At 39.0% G+C, this 22,095-nt stretch overlaps 2 protein-coding genes across 4 annotated transcripts in view; one reads left to right on the forward strand and one right to left on the reverse strand.

Annotated features, from left to right (window-relative positions):
* Positions 1-10,602, forward strand: part of bcap31 (B cell receptor associated protein 31) — a 21,966-nt gene extending 11,364 nt beyond the window's left edge. For both annotated transcript variants that reach the window (XM_027151342.2, XM_027151340.2), the window contains exons 6-8: positions 1,836-1,965; positions 3,821-3,921; positions 8,750-10,602. In XM_027151342.2, coding sequence (XP_027007143.1) covers positions 1,836-1,965; positions 3,821-3,921; positions 8,750-8,788 — 270 coding nt within the window. In that variant the 3' untranslated portion in view covers positions 8,789-10,602. The remainder of the gene's footprint in view (positions 1-1,835; positions 1,966-3,820; positions 3,922-8,749) is intronic.
* Positions 10,603-16,699: 6,097 nt separating this feature from the next.
* Positions 16,700-22,095, reverse strand: part of slc6a8 (solute carrier family 6 member 8) — a 40,359-nt gene continuing 34,963 nt past the window's right edge. For both annotated transcript variants that reach the window (XM_027151337.2, XM_047800018.1), the window contains exon 13: positions 16,700-20,524. In XM_027151337.2, coding sequence (XP_027007138.1) covers positions 20,384-20,524 — 141 coding nt within the window. In that variant the 3' untranslated portion in view covers positions 16,700-20,383. The remainder of the gene's footprint in view (positions 20,525-22,095) is intronic.

Raw genomic sequence — 22,095 nt, forward strand, 5'->3', positions numbered from 1 at the left:
AATAGGGAGAGAATCGTTCTTCTGATTTTTTTTTTCATCTGTTCCTTAATTAAATACTTTTTGTTTCTTTTCTTTTCTTTTAAATAATGTTAAGCATCATTCCTGTGAAGGTTTTTTGACAAGAAAATAATATGATAACTGCTTTGCTTCAATGGACATCGGGGTCCGGGCATTCTTGTACGAGGTTTGTTTTCCACGAGGTTACAAAATTTATTTATTTTCAAGAATTCTTGAAAGCTTTGCATATTCGGTCCTTAATGGTGACCGAGGACAGATGGTGCTGTGGCATAACACGGGATTAAAGTTCACCAAACGGTTGTATGAGTTCATGCTCCTCATAAGGCACAGATCACAAGAGTGGTTCAGATAGGAGGATAAGATGCCTCGCTCCTCTAATGCACATGTCTTTATAAGTTTGATGAATGGCGATTGCATATACTGGAATTCCAACCTATAAATCATTCAAAGGAACAATTGATGTGGATCAAGATGCATTCTGCATTCAGTACAGGATATGAACAAACTCGAGAGCTTGGCAGTTTGTGCTGTACAAAATGTCATACATCTCTTCACATACATGTGCACTGCCAGGCAGGTTGTTCTCGATCTCCTGTCTGCTTTCTCTTACAGAAATCAGCACTCGGTAAACTGGTGTTAGATTTATGAAAGTGATCACGGGTTTAACGTACGATTCTACATGTCCTGTCAGTTAAACTAGCCAAGCAGTTTACTCTTAATGATCGACCCTGTCTCTAATACCTATGAAATCAAGATTCATATAGGTGATCTTAACCAGATGTAGAATCGGGCATACTGACACATGAATACTTGCTGAAAGGAGAAGACCCCATTCAGTGCTTGTACCGCAGCATTCCCCTTACTGTCAAGCATATTCTGTTGGACTGTCCTGCGCATAATGACCACAGAAGGTTATTTTATGGGGCCAATTCATTTAAAGAGCTATTTTACAAGGTCTTATCAGAAAAAGTTGTAGAGGTTCTGTCATGTATTAATGTAATAAATTTCATTTAAGTTGTCTATATTTGTCTATATTTATTTCTTCTTGATTTTAGGTTATTTTAGTTCTTATTAACCGTTCTTGCCATGAGTAGCTGACATGGCAGTAAATTATAGCAACTAACTAACTAACTCTTAATGATCGTCGGTTAAAATGAAAGGTTATCCGTCAAATAACACGGATAAATAAAACCTAAAGGGTTTTAATGCTATTGCAAACTGTTTGATTTCTGATTGATGGAAACAAAAAAATGTTTATTAATATTTTAAGTACGATACCAGTTCACCTCACAGTCATCAGAGCATTGTATTTGTGTTTGTTTTCTTCAGAAACGCTTTCAAGAGAGTCACCAATTTATCATTTGTTTATTTATTTTTTTATTTCCCTTTTCCTTTTCTCCCTGCACGGGTGATCAAGAAGTCACTACTGGAGCCTCTTGGCTGTGACATTAAAGCCTCTCTTTTTATGTTGCCTAGATTTGGGCTGTTTATGGGCTTTTATTCTCAGAACATCAAAACCTACTTGATCTTACACTTCCCTGAGATCACAACACAACGCAGCCTTGTTCTTTTTGTAGTGATTTAAACAGCGCTCTGTTTTAGTTCACCAGACAGTTTTAGCTTTAAGTCTGCATTTTATACCAAGCCACAGTGCCCTTTAGGTTTGTTTTATTTTATTCACTCTGTATTAGGAAACAATCAACAAGTTAATTTCGCATTGCTGGTTGTTTTGGGAATAACAAGTAACGTGTGTGTGTGTGTGTGTGTGTGTGTGTGTGTGTGTGTGTGTGTGTGTGTGTGTGTGTGTGTGCACGCAGAAACTGAAGGATGCAGGAATGGAGATCCCAGAGGCGGGAGGCAAGGCTAAGAGCAGTGCAGAGGAAGAGACCAAGGCCCTGAAGGAGGAGGTCAGGAGGCTAAAGGATGAGATGGAAGCCAGCAAGCAAGGTATGAGTCAGAATGCTGAAACACATCAACACCCAGGGCTGAGACGAAAGCATGACGAAACACACACACACACACACACACACACACACACACACACAGTGATGAAGAGAGGTGTAATGCAGATATATTTAATGAAGGAAGGTGGTGTACACTCAGCAAAGATGAGCAGAGGCTGAGCTGTTTTTGTTAAATGCCAAAACAACCACTTAAACCCACTGATTATACCTTTAAGCTACCATTTTGAAAACCGTTCCAATTAACTGTTCTAAATAGTAACCATGCCAACTGTAGAAAAAAGATGAAATAATTTATTAAAAAATAATAATAAAACGAGGAGAGGGGGAGACAAAGAAAAGTAAAAATGTCTGTTCGTATTGACCACAAACTTCTCCATGGCTTGTCTTCATTTGTACATGGAGATCTGATTGGTTTGTGTGTTTTATGGCATTACATGCTTTTATCACATGAGGCTGATTGGGGAAAGAAAATAATATAAACACGCAAATAGGTTTAAAAAAAAAATCACTGAATTGTTTCCTTTGGTTGTCCAGCACTGGGACTGCTGACCTTCAGTTTAATCCCTGAACTTTGTTGTCCTTTGTGGTTTTTATGTTGGTTTCCTGTACAAGTTACTGTTATTATGCACAAATGAAGAACTGAAGCTTACTCAGGTCTGTCTATCTGAGCAGAAATGAGATGAAATGGAACAAGCAGAGCTATTATAGTAATTATAATCAGAAAATGATGCTAAAACACAAAACTACTAGTTTTATTTTAAATTTTTTTGCGCCTTATATTGAGTTCTAGTTTTGGGAATATTTTAAATTTAACACAGAGTCAGTGTCTGTTTCCTACCAATAGCACAGATTTTTGGTTTTTATCTGCTGAAGATAACCTTGCTCGTGTCCTTGACGGTCACTTGTACTGCTGCGTCTATCTTTTTAGCTAACCCATGAACAATCAGCCAATTAAAGTAATTACTGTATTGTATCGTACTGTAATTCCTGCCTAAAAAACATGATACATAGAAGCTTATGGACTTCAGTCTGTTCCTACAATTTTAGGAGTTTTATAATTGAATAAGACAGTAGCGATTAAACACTACTGTGATAGCGTCAGGATGTAACTCCTGCTTGTAATTATTTCACCTCCTTGTGGGAGGTTGGAGGAAACCAGAGTTATCTTTTAGGCCAAGTCAGTGTGACCCTGTCGCAAGTGCACGCGCATCAAAAGGCAGAAGGCTTTATGTACAGTCTAGCAGCAGCGTGTTTGTGTATAGATTAAGTCTGTCTTCACTTCATCCACCACATGAACATCAGAACTCCCAGTGCCACTGACTGATCTCCTTGTTTGCTGCCGTGTTTTTCTCGACGTCCTGGCTACAAAATTTGCCCCCGCCCTTGGGAGTCCTGCCAGTTCCAGGGAATTTCAAATTCAAGGCCAATAAGAAAATAAAAACAAAAATTGCCAAAAAAAAAAAAAAAGCTGGCCTGTAACGTCCTGTGGGCCGTAACACGTCGCAGCTTCTTCATTGGTCAAACTTAAGAAGTTGTTAAGAACATTTTCTTATTTTGTATTTTCATCTGGTCTAGAACACCAAGTCCAGTCGTTTCAGACGTCTCTGATGGTCTTTATGATCTGTTTTCAGTGTGGTCAGAACAGGCACATGATGAAAATTTAAGGACTACCTGTTCTTAGTATAGATCATGTGACATCTCATAACCTCTCCCCCTCTTTCCGTGTGTGTTTCTGTGTGTGTATGTCTGTGTGTGTGTAGGTGGTTGTGTGTAAATTGAAGTAAATACGCAGCTTCTTTTTTTAACTTGTTTGTTTTTCCGTGTTTGTTCCTGTGCAGCTTTACAGAAGTCAGACGGTGATGTGAAGGCGATGAAAAAGCAGTCGGAGAACCTGACCGTGGAGTACGATCGCCTGCTGGAGGAGCATTCGAAATTACAGGTTAACATTCTCTCTCTCTCTCGCTCCCTCACTCACACAATTCATTTTAATTCAATCTGTTTTATTTGAATGATGTTGTGCAGTTACAGATCATGTCAGAGCCTCTTAAACAGAACTATTTAACTATTATATAACTATAAGAGAACACATTTTTAGAAGAATGTAGATTTTGGATCAAAAACGAATATCGTGTGTAACTGCAAGCAAATATTACCTCCAGTGGCCAGACCTTGGCAAGTCACAAAGAACAATCAAAAGTAAGAACACAAAGTAAGAAAAATAAATCACGTACAGATTAGCACAACGATACGATACACCACATTTGAGCTGGACTTGACTCAAAGATCCAAGCTATGTGATGGTGACACCACCGCTACTCCGACTAAGCTCCCGAATTTGCAGCCATCTTTAGAATCTTGTTCCTTAAACACAGTTTGAGTTTTACGAAAGTACTGGTTAAAGTCCTGAGTAATTTATTAAAGGTCATTATTAATCAAGGCCTAATGAAGTAAAATAAAACTGAGGAAAACATGAACGCACACGTTATCACTCGACAGTTTATCTTGATCACACGCTACATCGCTAAAAGTTAAATCTCATAAACAAAAGCCTGTTATTTTCCTTTTATACATTTAAATTTCTCAAATGTCTGTCAACAAATGTCCTTGTATTAGTACAAATAGTCAGTTTAGAATAGCCAGTTAGGAATACCTTAAAACTGCTAGAGAGGAGTCAGTATGAGAGTTAGTACAGCGACCATAACGGTGTGAGTCAAGAACATACAGTAGTACGAGTTAGAATAGTCTTCTGTATCATTTAAGCACTTACAGGACTTTATTTAGTCACATCTACATTACAGCACAGTGAAATTCTTTCTTCACATATCCCAACTTTGGAGGTTGGGGTAAGAGCACAGAGTCAGACATGATACAGCAGCACTGGAGCAGAGAGGGTTAAGGGCCTTGCTCAAGGGCCCAACAGTGGCAGGTTGGCAGTGCTGGAGCTTGAACCCTGATGCTCCGATCAACAACCCAGAGCCTTAACCAGTTGAACCACCACCGAGAACCACAGCCTAGAATTGGTGAAGACATTGATGGAACTGCTGGACTCAAGGATCCAGAATGCACTGCAGCTCTACATGCACTACACACTCACTCTTAGCTACAGAAAAGACTCCACTCAAGATGATACGCACAGCGTTACTGACGTTGATTTATTTGAACAGAGATGAAACGAGGGCTGAATCCCCTCTCCCATTACAGCATTGTGGGTAATATGGGTTCTCAGTGGTGGTTCACGGGGGAAGTCGTGGCCTAATGGTTAGAGAGTTTGACTCCTAACCCTAAGTTTGTGGTTTCGGGTCTCGGGCAATACGATGACCTAGGTGCCCTTGAGCAAGGCATCGAATCCCCTAACTGTTCCCTGGGCGCCACAGTATAAATGGCTGCCCACTGCTCTGTGTGTGTGTGTGTGTGTGTTCACTGCTGTGTGTGTGCACTTTTTTCAATGGGTTAAATGCAGAGAACAAATTCTGAGCATACTTAGCTGTACGTCACTTTTCTTTTCAAAATGTTAACGGAAAATGGACCGAAATGTTACTAGCAGAAGCTTAAACTAAAAATGTCAACTCGGAATTTCATTATAAATTCAACTTAGCTGACAGTATCTTATATGTTCATATGCAAGTCGTAACGGAGAAAGTTCACCTGAGTGTCAGGACAGATAACCGTCTTCAGCTGTTATATTTTTGGCTTTGCAGGTGAGAATCATTACAGATGGCCGACATAAAGTGTTAGCATTGTTCTCCATGTTGCTCTATCTAAACGCCCACCTTAATCTCCAGCATGTTGAACGTGTCGAGCTGAAAGAGAAGTAAAGCTTGTCCGAGGCTTCCTCAAACCAGACCTGTGTAACAGAGCAGGCTTGACATGTAATAGTATTTGTTAATACACGACTTTATTGCTTGAAGGTTAAACCACACGTCAGTTATTTTTCATGCATCAGTTCCCTCAGCCAACTGGACTCGTTACTCTTCTGAAGCACAGTGCCACGAGCGCTGCGCAGAACAACAGAGCTGCTCCACCGGAGTTTCACAGATCAGCAATCAAGACCTGACGTATGCCGGACGTTCTTGGACAAGAGATGATTATTCTAAATTACATGGAGAATTAAAGCACAAGCATCGTTTGATCAGTTTGTGCTTCAGGCAGATGGTCTTGAGTTGTTGTTTTTCCCTGTTGAACAGCAACGGTTTAGTGCAAAAAAAAAAAAAATTACACAATTTGTCCACAACAAATACATTGACATCAACCAGGACCTGATACCGACTTGAATGTCGCAACAAACTCATGCAGCCAACAGTTAATGGAAGTCCGTTTTCACATAAAATAAAAGTCTAGTGGGGGATCTGGTTATCGAAAATGGCTGCACTACTATATATGAAGTTCCAGTATTCAATACCGGTTAAATTATAGCAAGTCACACTGTGTCCTAAATCGCATCACTGAATAGTTGGATGTGTTGTAGGGAAACGTTTTGGGTCAGATGGTCTTACTCGTTGGCTAAATTTGTCTCTTTGCTCCACTGCTAAAATTATAGAAGCAAACATCAGATGCAAACAAAATGGTCTACATTTTCCCATGTAGACTTTTCAATGATTCCCCTGTTTAGTTACTGCTTTTGCTCTGGAGCTGTTCTCGAGCTTCTATGAAGGTTGCTATTGTTGCACAAAATGACCTTGATCCCCTGAAGTTGTAGGAAGTAATGACGAGAGCTTCATATATCACACACGCGAGGACAAGAGCTCGCACTAAACCTTCCTTTTATTACTTGGCTTTTCCTTGAACTCGGTCCACCTGCCCACATACTAATGACCGGCTTTTGGGTGCACATGGCTTGTTCTGCTTTGCTACACATCTCCAAAGCATGTGTGTAAATAAGGATGCAATTGAAAGAGCATTTATGAAGCTGGGGCGCTTTTTTTTTTTCTTGTTCATCCCGGCATTATAAATCTTATGGGTAGTGAGTTTTAATTTGAGGTTAAGTTTAAACTATGGTTAAGGTGCAGAAACATCCAGTTTTTAAAGGTCTCATGTACTGTTTAGTTTACATTATGCCGCAGACACAGCTTTGCCCTTCACCTGACAAATTCTTGTACTTATTTAGGATGAAGTGCGTTTGCTTTTATGCAGATCATAAAACTTTTCACATTTTTTCAGAGGAACATCTTGTGGAAACACGAGCTTGTCAGTTAATAATACAAAAAAAAAAAAAAAAACACACTATGCGTTTGTCATTTCTTTCCTAATACTTAGTTCCGCCTCAGCTCCAGTCGTGTCTGGCGGAGATTTCACCAGCGTCTGGTGGTAGTTTCTTGTCGGTTTTAGTCACCCTCATGCTGACTTGGTTGCGTTTCAGCTGAAGTTCATGGGGTTTGTTTCAGTGTTTCACCTGCTCTTTTAAAGCTTTCTATCGGATCAAGTTGTTGTGATTCTCAGGCCAAGAAAGCGTCTGTTCATGCTTGTCGAAGAAGCCACACACAGATTTGGCTCTACACTTGCCATCCTGGAACATAAGCAGTGTCGAAAAGCAGACCTCGGAGTCTGTGACTAACAAACTGACCACTGCGGCTCTAGGGATCTGATGATGCACGTGTTTAAAATGTATTAGAATTCTATAATACATAAAACAATCATTCATGAAATGTTTCCATTAAAGCTCCTATCTAGGAATGTCCGATCTCCTACGTCGGGGGAAAAAAGAACGACGAGGAAAACCCGAAATTCCTATTTGCTCCCCTCACCCCTGATCTTGTCTAAATGCCCCTCACAGCATCAGCAGTAATATCTAGCATTTATTCAGCATACAAATCAGTTCATAAACTTTCTAACAACCAACTACAGATTTGCTCGTCAGTTCGGACGTCTTTTCCCCTACTCTGTAGCCTAAACGCGGTAAAGTTTAGAAATGAGTCGATTTAATTCTGACTTCTGTTTTCCTGCTTGGGAGTAAAGTTGATTGCAGCCTGAACAGCAAATAACGAAACTAACGCCGTGTGTCGGAATGAAACCAAACTAAACACGGCTAATAAACATCATTACTCCCAAGAGGGTTCCCCTAAATCTCTGTGCTCTTTTCCTCTTTTTCCTCATTCTGCTATAATATAGCTGTGTGCTCGAAGTCATGTGTCACTACACACATTTATTCAGCAGCTGTGGTCTTAATTTTCTCATTTCTTTTTTTTTTTTATTAAACCGAGATTGAATCAGTAGGAAAAGCTGCTGGATATTTGAACTGGCGTAGTTTATAATGTGTCGCTCCTTTAACTACATAATGCTCCTTTGATCCCTACGATAAAGAGCTGGGTGTGATTTTTCATTGGGAATTTAGGTAAAGCTTTTACCATCGACACAAATCATTTATTAGTGGATTTCCTTTAGAGTCCACTGGGTCTTTGTCCTTCAGATCTAATAATGCTCTTGGTTTGGAAAGCGCAGGCACAGGGGAATTTGCCTCATGGGGATTTTTACTACTGATATTTATTGTGTATTCTGTTGATTTTGTTGTCTCACTCTCTCTCTTTCTCTCTCTCTCTCTCTCTCTCTCTCGCTTGCTCGTTTTCTGTCTCGCTTTCTCTCTTGTTCTCTCTTTCTCGCGCTTCTCTCTTGCGCGCTCTCTCTCTCTCTTGCTCACTCTCTCTTGTTCTCTCTTGCTTGTGCTCTCGCTCACTCTCTCTTGTTCTCTCTTGCTCTCTCTCTCTCTCTCTCTCTCTCTCTCTCTCTCTCTCTCTCTCTCTCTCTCTCTCTCTCTCTGTGTTATTTATTTCCAGGCACTGTTTGACTCTCAGCGTGATAAGAAGTCGGACTGATGGAGTTTACCCCACATACCTGACTGCCTCACCTCTTCCTCCCAGAAGCCCGCTTCACGCATCACTTCCTGTTGCTGGATCGTACCCAACAGGATGTAGGAGAGATCCTGTCCTGTATGCTTTACATCTAATAACGCTGCGTTCCCTGTGTCACGTATCCTGTCGTCTTTTTCTTTCTTTCTTTCTTTCTTTCTTTCTTTCTTTGTTCTCCAATTTTTTTTTTGCATGTAAAACAGTTACAGATGATCTTCTCTCCTGAATGTGAACAATTCTTTTCTTTTTTTTTTCCTTCTCCCATCTTTCAGTCTTCATATTTGTGTGTGCGTGTGTGTGGAGGGGATTTGGGGAAGCTGAACTGTTTTTCATAATGTTTAATATTTTACTAGATGGAATAAGACATTCTTGTGGATTATTATCTGGATAATCCTGTTTAGATGGTAAAAATTGATATAATTATTTGATTGTTTGGCGAGAAATATTTTCCAGTTATGTGTAATTGGTTTAAGGCTTTCTCTCCTAGTAATTTTTTTTGCCTTAAAAGGAGAAAGTTGAACGAGTTTGTGCGTTGTAACCAAACGGCGGTGAGTGTGCGGCGTTCGGCGTTTGGTTCAGGCGGCGTTTACACTATAAGCTTTCACTAAGCCACTAAAGACTTTCACTCAGTTTACTTTCACTTATTCCACCGTCGCGATCTTTTCGCTGCTCTCTCGTTTCTCTTTCACTCTCCTCATGCCTTCACTGAATAGATAGAAGCACAGAGTGGACTAGTTTATTCCAGTCCATGCCGGTTTCAGTTGCGGCTGTGTGTGATGCTCTCAGAGCAGCAATCCAATGACAGAGGCGACTCAGATCGCATTTCCAAACATCGCTGTGCCTGTCAAGGTTTTTCAAACAGCGTTAATTGCTAGTGGTTTGTGATATACGAGATACAGAACGTTTTGCGTCATCCTCTTATAGCCTTCCGGTTTCACTTCATTGTCTGTCTGGCTGACTCTAAGTTACAGCGAAGGCATTGCTTATAAATAAATAATAAAAAAGCTCAGCATGCCAGTGCATCGCCGCAGCTTTCAGTAGCAGTGTGTGGTCGAGGCTTAGCAATGGAAGACTTGTTTTTTTTTTTTTTCCTAACCCAAAATACACCTCTACTGGGAAAACAATCCTTTCTATTAGCTCCTTTACTCTCCCAAAATCACAGCAAGTCATGACACTACCCACTCTCGAAGGTAGATCTGACAGGAAAACAAAGGATTATGGGATATGTATCTGTAAATGATAAATATTTTACAGCTCAGTTCTCATGAACTCCATAAAGCGTACACAGAAATTAATCTGCCCCATGACCACCAGATCACAGTTCACTTTCTTCTCAGAACAGCTGTGGCTGAAACATTAACCTCACTGGCACTTCATGTTCATGTATGTTTATAGACTCCATGCTACATTTGAGGCTGGTTATTGTCAGCTCGTCACTCTCGGGCTCCTAGGTTTCTGTGGTGACATTTTGAACTTTATTTGATGAACGACTTCACGCTGTCGTCCATAAACTAGATAAGGAATAAACGGTTATACAAACCAGTTTAATACCAGCGCTTTGTTTTGTCTTCCGTTTTTGTTTCTGCATTTACATTTAAACGTAGCACTAGGACGTTTTGTTTTTGCGTGTGAAGTCGTACAAAATACTGGCTGATTTATCAGTACATGGTTAGATTGTGATTTCCCAGCATGCTAAATTTTGTCTGTATCACCAATTCACATTTGGCACAATGCTTCCACCAAAGTTGATAAAATGCATCTAATAAAGTCTTCATCAAGAATTGTTTTTGTTCTGTTCTCAATACCGTGCGAACGCGAGGCTTGATTACATCCGAATCTAATGACAACGATGCAGTTTATCTCACTTGAGTTTCATCATGGGCAGAAATGGGCACTGCACAGCTTGTGCGTGTGTGTGCACGCGTGTGTGTACGGCTAACTAAGACTCTGTGAATCATCAAGCTCCTAATTTGAATCAGGGGAATGAGGTCAAAGCCATAAACTTGTATAATGGACTGGAACTGCCTGTCTGTTACAAATTTTCTCCAAATATTGTTTTTTAACCCAATCGCTTGGCTAAAAATGAATCGAACATGATTGAACATGAACATGATCTTGATGTATCTCTATCTATTGTATTTGCTTAGACGTGTACCAGCACTCCGAGGTTAATATGTCAGGAAAGAATATAGATGTGAAGCCTCAAACACGGCACTTAGGAATCCAGGTATTTACGATTGTTGAACTACAAACCCGAACAATTTATGGTCTGAAGCAACCAGACATATTTTAGTACAGTACAATCTGTGTTTCTATGTTCTGGTTCATCAGGTACGGCTCACGTGAAATGTCAGGGATGTTTAATGGAATGAGTCTCCAGTGTCAGTATTTAATAACCGTCAAAGGTAAAGCTCAGACTTTCAGGATCGTGGATTCTTAGTAACCTGTCAAGCTTGTGTTATTTTTATAACTGCTATAACACCAGTGATAATAGGATTAACATTATCTCATGGATGTTCCACAATGTTAAACGGAACTATGAGCAGATAAAAGTACAGTATACCATCATATACAGTATGTAATCATTTGCAAATTTTTGTGGTTATTGTTATATACATGTTGGTTTTCATAAAAAATAAAAATTCTCAAGCTAAGCTGGTCAAGCTGATAATGATGTCATATGACTGCTTTAGCTGAGAAACGTTCTTTTTGGCGAATTTATTGGATCGCGTGTTCTCTACAGTCACACCCATACACAGGAAAGACGTATCAATGTTCTTAATGTATTAATATCTTCAACAGACATGCTGGGCCGAAGTATTCTGGCATTTCAGGTCTAGTCGTATTGACTTGCTTTAAGCTTATGAATGATTGAAATAGCTCTTAAGATGGTGGCCGGCAAAAGGAGGTTCTAAAAGGAGGTTGTTCCTGGATTAAAGTGAATGTTTTACAAAATCTGATCTACCATTGATCTTCCTGCTCTCAGGTGTGATGACCTCATAGTTCGTGGCTGTAAGAAGGGAGACGCTGCAGCCAATTCAGGAAAACCGAACGCAATGACGAAGGACTTGAATGAAAAAGCGCTTTATCCAAACACAGTGGAAGTAACAGTGACAGTGCTGTTAGTGTTGCCTCGTTTGTAATAGACCGTCGAGTGAAGCCAAGAAACGATCCGCTTGACACAAGATCCAGACTCTGATTGCACTCGGCACCAAAAGCACGACTTGCTTTGCTGTTCTTAAGATTACAAGTTTGTTCTGGTTTTTATAATGAAGAATGAATACGTGGTGGTTGCTGTGCTCTTAAGTGCAACTGTTCTAAAGTGCTGAAAGGTTACGACCATATTTTGGCTGGTTAATAACCACGAGAATATAATAAATAATTGAGGTTGCACACATTATGAAATTTTAAACAGTATTTAATCTTAAGCGTTAAACTCAGGCTCTGAGCATTGCCTTTCTTTATTACTTTAATGCATGTGTTTTTGTTTTATTTTGTTTTTTTAAGTACTGCTCATTTGACATTAACTGATATCTGAGCAGATTATGAAGGAAATCCTTTACTAAGGAAATATTTCAGTGAATGGCTACCAAAATAAACAGAGATTGGGGACGAAAGGCCATTTCCCAAACCAGAGCACCACTTGCAATAGGTTCCTGTCCTACTGCAGATAAGTAATGGCTGAGTGGCGGAGTCACTGGCTCTAGATTATAAGGTCATAAGTTGAAACCTCAGCATCACCAAGCTGCCACGGATGTCTAAACCTTCAATTATCTCCTGTCTAAGTTGGATGTCACTTTGCATAAAGGCATCATGCAGTTGAGCAAATGAAATAAAAGGCTTAAAAGAATTCATCTCCTTATCAGATCTTAGGTGCTTGTTCTGTCCCTTGTCATTCGACCTTTGCAACGGATCCAGGATGCAGCTGCGTGGCTTGTTTTCAACCTTCTTAAGCTCTCCCACACCACCCAACTGCTACACTTCCTCCACTGGTTTCCGGCAGTATTGATGGTGGTTGCTTAGAAAGCAAAAAGCAGACCAGCACCCACTTACCTCAAAGCAGTAATCGCACCCTGCACTGCTTCACTCTCTCTTATTCTAACACCGCTCGACTGCTCCTACCATCTCTCAGGGTATAACGAGGGCCAGGTTTAAAATACAGCAAGACTCCTCTCTGTCGTGGCACTTGGGTGGAGGAATGAACTACCCCTGGATATCCAAACAGCTGAGTCACTGGTTGAAATCAAACAGCATCTATTGACAAAACTCTTCCTGAACTATTTTAAACTAATTCTTTAATTCTTTCTTTCTGTATTCTTTTTTCTCACCACAGTTTTAGTCTGATCATGTCCTCAGTCTGTGACCTAATGAACTAGACTGAAATCGATGTATTCTCTGATAGAAACTTCAAAAGCACTTCTATAAATCGCTCTGGATAAAGCAAAATGCTATAAATGTAATCCACTAGAGAAGGAAAGAAAAAGCTCAACCGAAAGTGCAGACCGTTCCTCCATCAAGCTAACCAATTTCATGCTGTCTATACTGGAATATAACTTAATATAATTCCTTATTCCACCATACAGAATGATTAATGGTCCACGCAATGGACACGTTTCATTTCACCTTGTTCACTAAGCGTAAAACTCAGTGTTTCACGAAGCTTATTTTGAGCATCTGTAGTGATATTCAAGCTTGTGTGAGTTGAGTCAAAGGGACAGTACCGAGGTCACACAGGCCCGTGCTCAAAATATGATCGGGCCAGTTTTTAGAGCACTGCATGACAACTGGACTGTAAAAATAGCTGGGGTCAGGACCATAAATGTTCATTGAAAATGTATGAAATGTAATTTGACAGGTTTCAGGGAAAGGATCTCCTGAGCTGAGCGGCTGGAGAAATCCTGAACGACTTCGAGTAGCCATTGTGTTTTGTAATGTGTAGCTTGATCAGAGTCTGGCATTCACTGTGTGAGGAAATTAGACATATTAAAGGAGACTGACTCTTAAACTGACTCCTGATATCTCGAGGAGACGTCATTTTTACTGGGTTTATTCAGCCACGGTCTTTGGAAATCCAAGCAGGATTTCTTGACTCATCTCTTCCTAACCACTTCATAGGTGAAGAATTATTATGAAGCCCTAACCATGATCCTGAAGTATTTTTTTGGATGATAAACAGACAAACACCCTGCCGTAGCTTCCAAATCAAACCATTAAAATCTCCCTGACGAAGGACAGACTAAAGAACTCGAGTGTTCTTGGGTGTACTTGGTTTTCAGCAACACAATACAGAGAGTAAATACATCAGGCATTGATGGTTCTGTCAGTATTTTTAGAATGGCTTTAAAGATTGCCCTCTGACATTTACTTTCCCAACAGCCTTCTCTGGACTGGACTGTCACACTGCCAAACAGTTAGGTTGAAAATTATATCAGCTAGAGTAAAGTTAAATCTAGAACCCTAAAAGATTTGTTTAGTCCCTTGACTTGACTTACCAAATGATGTAAACTGAACATGAGTACATCTCTCATAGAAAGGCATTACATGTGGCTTCACTGGTAGTCGTTTAAGAGAAGCACTCCTGTGCTTGCAGTTTCACCAATTCAACAATTTTCTGCCAAAAAACTGACAAAAAACTTGAGTTGCATCCAAAGTTTTGCAAAAAAGCAGCAACAAATTCACAAACTAAGGCTTCGACATTCACAAAAGAAACTCCATGAAATCCTGGAGGGACTGAGGTCAGGCTTGAACTGTTAGGGTTCATCATATTTTCCTGTTTATTTTCTTCTTGTTCCACTTGAGTCAGAGTCACATTATGTTGTAGAGGAACTGTCAGAGGTTGATTTCTGAGAAATTTGTCCATTTTTATTGCTGCTACTGCAGTGTGTACTGACGGTGGGAAAGATTCAGCATACATTATTTAATAACTGTTTCAAAGGAATAGCACATCATTCTACATTTTATTGTAGAATTGCAATAATAATTTTAGGAGTTTGTGAATTTCTCTTATGATTCTATTAGTTAAACTGTAGAGGAAAGATCGATTTGGGTTTTCGGAAGCCAAGAACCTGTGAACAACCTTTTTTCTCAACGTCCAACACTCAACTATGATTTAACTGTTTTCCATCACATCCCATACTAAAGTCTTAACTCTCTGTACAGCTGCCACGTTGGTGATGAAACCAAACACTACCAAATGATTTGGTAAAAATCACATCACAAATGCATGGCCTTCTCTCTTTCAGCTCACATTCCTCTCCTTGATTGACTTCACAGCGTGTCTCAGATAGCGAATAAGTCCATACCTAACCGCTTCGTCTGGCTTACACATCGCTGTGGAATGCTGGAGACGAACTCAGCCAGATCCGTTTGCCAGAACGCAGCCAAAACTTGGCATGAATATCTTAAAATTAAAACGCTATACATATTTAGCCTCGGTTCTAATTTCTGTTTACGATTTCTTTTGTCCTATAATGCACTAAATTATTAATGGCCCAACATGTTACTATGTGCTTGAGCTCAGCCATATTTGACCTGGAAGACCCTGCTGTCAATATGTGGCATACGGCGAGGTCCTGGAGATGGCTGGTGAACATGTGCACGTACAGTACCATGACACACAGTACGTCTGGTGTGTCGTTCGAACGGTGGAGATGTTGGAGTCGGCATCAGCTCGGGATTTCAGCTGTTTGTCCAGAGATCCACTCTGCTCCAGAAATAGAGCAGAGTGAGAAAGCTAAATATAGCCTTTACAGACTGTATGACAGTGGCACTGCCCGAGCTTAATATGGCAGCTGCCTTCCTCTTACAAACAGCCTTTATCAGGAAAACCAGTTTAAACTGCATCAAGCAGAGTGTAAAGCACAACCACCAGGCACATCTGTGTGGTAAAGGAAAGTAATTCACTATTCTTGTTTTTTTTTGTTTTTTGTTTTTTGATGTATTTGTCATGGTTTCTTATACTAGTGTGTTTCTCTTTTCTCAAATAAATAAATAAATAAATAAATAAAAATCAAGGGACAAAGTATCTCTACTCCAAACCCTGTAAAAAGTGCAGGTTATTATAAAACCAAGATAAATCATATCCGATTTTTTTCCACCTGTAATGTGAAATACAACTCAACTAGTTTTTAAAAAAGCTTTTATTAAAGCACAATCGGCTTGTAATTCACACCTCACTCTGTTTGCGTACTTCTATCAACCTTCTATCCCTTCCTCCGTGCCCAAATCTACCAGATCTATCAAATCTTCTGTGCTCAGCCTCTTTCTGCAGGTTTTTTTTTTTTTATGGGATCTGATATGAACTCTGACTGGGCCAAATTCTATCTACTCCTTGATCTTTTTCTCTTGAAGTCATGATTCACCATAAGTATTTATTGAGTGATAGCACCAATTGAAGAAATATTTTTAAAAAATAGACAAATAAATGAAAGTGATCTATAGATAATTGAAACAGATCAATAAATCAGCGTAATAAATAATGAGCCTAATGGGTGCAGATTTTACATTTTGTGCTTCAGGAGTTTCCTCCAGGTTCTTCGGTCTCTTCCCGCAGCCCAAAGACGGTTCGATCGGCTTATTATCATCTCTTAATTGTCCGTATTGTGTTAAAGTTTGTGTGATTGTGTCTTTTGATGGATTGACACCACATTCATTTTGTTCCCCATGGTGTCTTGAGCCCTAGACTCCAGGGTTGTAGGATAAGTGCTACAGAACATGGAGAGATAGATGGATGGATGTTCATAAATTTAATCTGTACTGATGGTTTTTGTTGAATATTAATGAATGAGAGCACCCTGTAGTATTGTGAGAGCTGCTACCTACAAGGTACTTCACTAACACACGTGACGAGCCAAGAGAAAAAACAAGGACACAAGAATGTTGCCATGGAGTTAGTTTGTTTATTGCCGGTTGTTGCTTTGATATGGGTGAGCGGATCTTCAGTACACAGTCACAGTGGTATAAAGCATGAAGCCCTTCATACATCAACATCATTAACGATCAGTGATCAACTCCTGCATGAGCAAATGACTTTTACAGCACGAGTCGTTATGTTATTACTACTTCAGCTTACGAATGGAAGACTGTGGTTACAGCTCACAGCATGTCACAAAGCACAACAATGAAAGAGTTAAACACTAAGTTAACTATGTTAAAAAGAGAATCTTGCAGACAGTAACCTTACCCAAATCTTTAGTGTTTCTGGCTACCGCTAATATACCATGTGCTCTAGAATATCAAGAAACGAACAAATCTGGATTTAGGTTTGAAACATTTTAGCCAAAAGTGTTGAGTCTGAACTATGAAACTAGTCTGAACTATGAGTTGATTTATGAAAAGAGTTCACAATAAAATCTCTTTATAAAACATTGCTTTTCTAATAGAACAATAGTTTTTATTTAAAAACAAACAAACAAACAAAAAAAACAATAACTGATTACTGCTGGTTAATTTAACTTGTAAAACATACAGATCATATGTTGAGTTGTTAGATTTTGATTACAGTCTTAGTTGTTTATCAACGTTCAATATATAGATGAGTAAAAGTTCGTTTTTTTTTTGAAGTTCATGTAAAAATATAGATGAAATCATCCAAATGATTCTTTTTAATCTATTCAATTATTAATCAGTTCATTAAGTAAAAATTTATCGATTAAAGAAAACTTTCTCAATTACGGCACTACGTTAACTAGAACAAACCGCAGTTCATTTGCAGTGAGCAAGTCTTTGGGACAAAGCTACTGTCAAAAACACCTTTTTTTTTTGTTTTGGTGACGTTCATGTTGTTTCTTTACTTCTCTACATACAATGACTACACAACATTTGATCAGCTGACCATCCCAGGGTGTTTTTTGAATGAATAGGAGAACCAGATCCTCAACTTGGATGATTAACAGATTGATTTCTATTTGGATTGTAAAGTGCATTTTATTAGGCGATCGTGTAGCTGCAGGTTATGAGGTTCAGTGAATGTGACTGTTCCTAATAAAGTGGCCATACTGTGTGTGTGTGTGTGTGTGTGTGTGTGTGTGTGTGTGTGTGTGTGTGTGTGTGTGTGTGTGTGTGAAATGAAAAAGGGAAATCTTTTCAGCCTGGTTAATACTTTAGACCCAGTACACTTTCGAGCTACAGTACATTACAGGCAGTTTCACTAAGCTCACTAAGTTTCTCGGGAAAATACTGCTTTGAAGGTGCTTTCGAATGCTGGCTGCTTTTAATCTGATTCATCCATCGCATGGGTCTTACATATGTTATAATACACACATAAATTTGGGGGGAAAAAACTATAAATGTGAAATTAGTGTGATTTGCTTCGCTGGTTACAGTTTGGTAAAAAGTTCTTCGGGAAGCGAGTGCAGAAGCTGAGAGACTCTTAGATCGGATTATTTGATCAAAAGTGTTACGGTGAAGTGCGAAAGTTTACACTTCTTGTGTGTCCTTGCTAAAAAAGTTTTTTATTACTCGTGTAATTAAAGAGCACCTATTTAACTTATCTGAGGGTGTACAAAATTTTGCACTCAGGTGTATCTTGTGAGACATTTTATCAGGTCTGTTATAATGAATAAAGCTACAGGGACGATGAGACGATCGCGTATTTGACTTGTGATTATAAGTGGAATATCAAAATAGAGTTAATCGTATCTTCTGAATCAGACTCATATCTGTTGTGTTTAGTCCCTGGGTGGTCAGCTGGAAAATACTGAAATCTAACACGTAACGCAAACGCACACACACACACACACGCACACACACACACGAGCTTGATACTTAGACAGCATGAAGTGTCGTATAATATTTCTCTGTAACGCCACTCAATCGTATCGTTAATAATTCCCTTTGCTCAGTCATATCGCTATCAAAAATTCATCCTGCAGCAAACTTTTAAAATATAACTCACAGATATTCAATATGTATATTTATGCTTATATATATATATATATATATATATATATATATATATATATATATATATATATATATATATATATATATATAGACAGATGTATATCAGCAAAATAAAAGCCTTCACAAAATAAATCTCTGATCTCTTTCACGTTATGTAAAACAAAAAGATTCAAATTACGATTAAAATTTAACATCTACTTTTGTTGGTTTTTTTTTGGTTAGTTTTTTTTTTACATTCTAAAGATTTGTATACATTCTAATGTATACTAGAGTGAGGAAAAGAGGGCAGAATTCCCACAGTGCATCCCCATATACATGTAGATACTAATGGGCTCTTACATTAAAACGAACAATAAAAGGCAAAGTTTGGCAACGGTTTTCCCGACAATTCGGATCGTACATTACTTCTGAACAGGCTTCATGTTATTCAGTACTATAACAGGACAAGAGAGTCTAAGGCCAGAAGTTAAAAGGGTGTCGATAAACATTTGTACGAAACATTTTAGTGTTTTACGATATTTGCGAATTAAGATTTTATTATTTGTAAAAAAAAAAATAAAATAATTTTTTGCTGTTTGAGCCAATTTTCCAAAATGTGCATTGCCTGTTAGATACGCTCTTGTCGTCTTTGCTGGAAAATGAAGCCTGTTCTGAATCTAGTGTTAGTTAAAAAAATAAGAATAAAAAAAAAATAAAAATGTGCAAAATGCAGAAGTGATGCTGTTTCATCAAAAAATAAAAAATAAATAAATAAAATAAAATACAAATACTTAACCAAACACTAAATTCGGCAGGTGAGATCTGGATATTTTATGGCAATGAGACCTTCTTATATGAAAGAGAAGGAGGATGTATACTGTTTGGCACATAAAGTGAGTTTTTCGCAGACGCATTCAATAAAAAAACAAAAAAAACAAAAAAAAACAAATCCTAACTCTATAGACTGTACAATAAAAGGAATTGTTTTATGTACGAACTTCGTACCTCACTGGTCAGTCGATTTAAAATAAACAAAACAAAAACAACCCCCAAATGATCAACTATTTCTTTTCTATTTGAATTTTAAACACCTTTTTGTTGTATTTTATGATACGTTATTGGTCTGACCTAAATATACACAAATACACTGTATTCTAGGTAATACTATATAGCGTTAGACTAAAGAAGGGAGAATGTAATGAGAGAGAAACTAGTTTGGCCCTTAGTTTTCAATACATGGACCCAACTGTGTGTGTCTACGTCTACCTGGGCATTAATGAGCGGGGTATCCTCCTCATATAACCGGCACACAGATCAGTAGTGTTTACCTGTGCCAGGCTGAACGAGGAGGATTGTGGGAATTCTGCCCTGAGGAGGTGATCCTAAGAAAGATCTACACCAAGCTAGACTCCCTCTCCTGCTGTGCATCTCGCTTAAATCCCTCAGAAACCGACGACAAGCTAATAGTGTACTGTGAAAAACGTACAGAGTTAGAGGAGTGAAATAGAAAAAGCAGCAATTTCAACCCTGGAAGTTGTTCCCTGATGACATGTAGGAGTCATCAGCTTATAGTAGAACAACATTTTATTCAGGTTAGTGTAAAACAATTGGAATTAGTATCAAGGTAGCTTTATTATTGGCTTGTCTTCGGCTCCCGGGTGGATCCCCAGATCTTGATGGTTACATGCCGCTCTCGAAGATGATGACCTTGTTGTCTTCAGTGCCGGGGGACATTGAGGACAGGCTTCTGCCGTCTGCTTCAGGTGCCATGTACTCCAGATGATGTGCTCCCCACACCGGTTTGGTCAGAGTCTCCCAGCGCTATGGATCAAGACCATAACATAAATTAGATTCATGACATATATATGTTCTGTCTTTAACTCTTTTTCTCTTTAATTATGGCTCCATTTCTGATTTAAACCTGAAGTGGAAACTGGAAACGAGAAAAACCAGCACTATGGTGTGTGAATTCTGTCTCTGACTCACAGATATTATATGTATATGTAATCACCCAGCCCTCATTTCCTGCAATATAAACAAACTGCAAGCTTCATATCTGACTTCTTGCCTTCTCTGCCGTGTGAAAGTGAAGAAAATCTCCCGGTTTTGTTCCACGTCCAGCCACAACTGAACTTATCCAGAGAGACATACATCCATCTCATTTTTTTAAATAGAATTAAGGATTAAGGGCCTCGCTCAGGGGCCCAGCTTTGTGGTCCTGAGATTCAAACTCACAACCTTTGGATCAGTAGCCCAACACCTTACACACTGACCTGCACCTTCCCTTTAATGTTAACTTAAATTAGTGTCTTAAATTATTTTAGCTCAGATCTGTAACTAGTTCATCCTGTACTGGAAGGGGAGTTTCTGAGTCTAGCGCTTTCCTGTTCCCGATCTGGAACGATCAGCATTAAGGAAAGACCCTTCATCTTTTTAAACTGCGGCTTGTATAACTTCCAGCTTGAGCCCCGCACGAACCGAGCTAACAGTACGAACTCTTCTGTATTAAAAAGGGGAGACTTTAAACCGCTCTGAAGGCTCAGAAAGTCTGAGAGCTTTTACCTGACACGCTTTCCACTCTGTGTGTGTGCCTGAGCCTAAAAGTCGTGCTGTGCTATTTCCAGTGCAAATCGATGAAAAGCCATTAGCCCACTTATTAGAATTAAACATTCTGATGGCACAGAGTCAGTAGGAAACAGCTGACCCAAATAAAAACTTATCCGTAAGTCTCACTTAAAGCGGTGCCTCTGTGAAGATTAGCGATTAACTTAACAGATAAAGATTTTTTTTTTTGGGCTACACGACTTTTTTTTTTTAACTTAAATTGAATTCTCTTTATGATGCCAGCCAATAAAACCATTTAACTCAAGCCACTATTTTTATCTGTTATGTTGCCTAACAACCAAGAAGTACCGCTAACATATTAAATTGCTTTGTGGGAAGAATTGTTTATGGCGAATGTTCTTCACAGCAAATTAAACTATTTATCAAACGGACGCTACGTGATCGTAGTCACAGCTTTACGTATGCCGTGTGTTCTCTGGAACTCTTTTGTGGCCTATCGTAGAGTGCTTCTTTTTTTAGCATCCAATGAGCTATTTGGTTAGAGAATGTTGCAAGAGACTCGCACAAACCTTTGTACTGTACCTTGTGACCTGCACTGCAGTTCTAATAGCATTATACAATCTGCAGCATGTTAAAGAAAAACTCCAGCGATGTTTTATATGTACAGTAAAATGAACACAAGAGTTCCAACGCTTTTCCCAGTACTGAGAAAAGAAACCTGTTTACTCTAAACACATAAGCCGTAGGGCAGCGGCTGGTGTGTTTACACATAATATGTTTTTTTTGTATTTCTTTTGTAGAATTACTGTAAACGTCTTTGTAAGTTG

Source organism: Tachysurus fulvidraco, chromosome 14 (genome assembly GCF_022655615.1).
Source record: "Tachysurus fulvidraco isolate hzauxx_2018 chromosome 14, HZAU_PFXX_2.0, whole genome shotgun sequence".
Classification (NCBI taxonomy): Eukaryota; Metazoa; Chordata; class Actinopteri; order Siluriformes; family Bagridae; genus Tachysurus; species Tachysurus fulvidraco.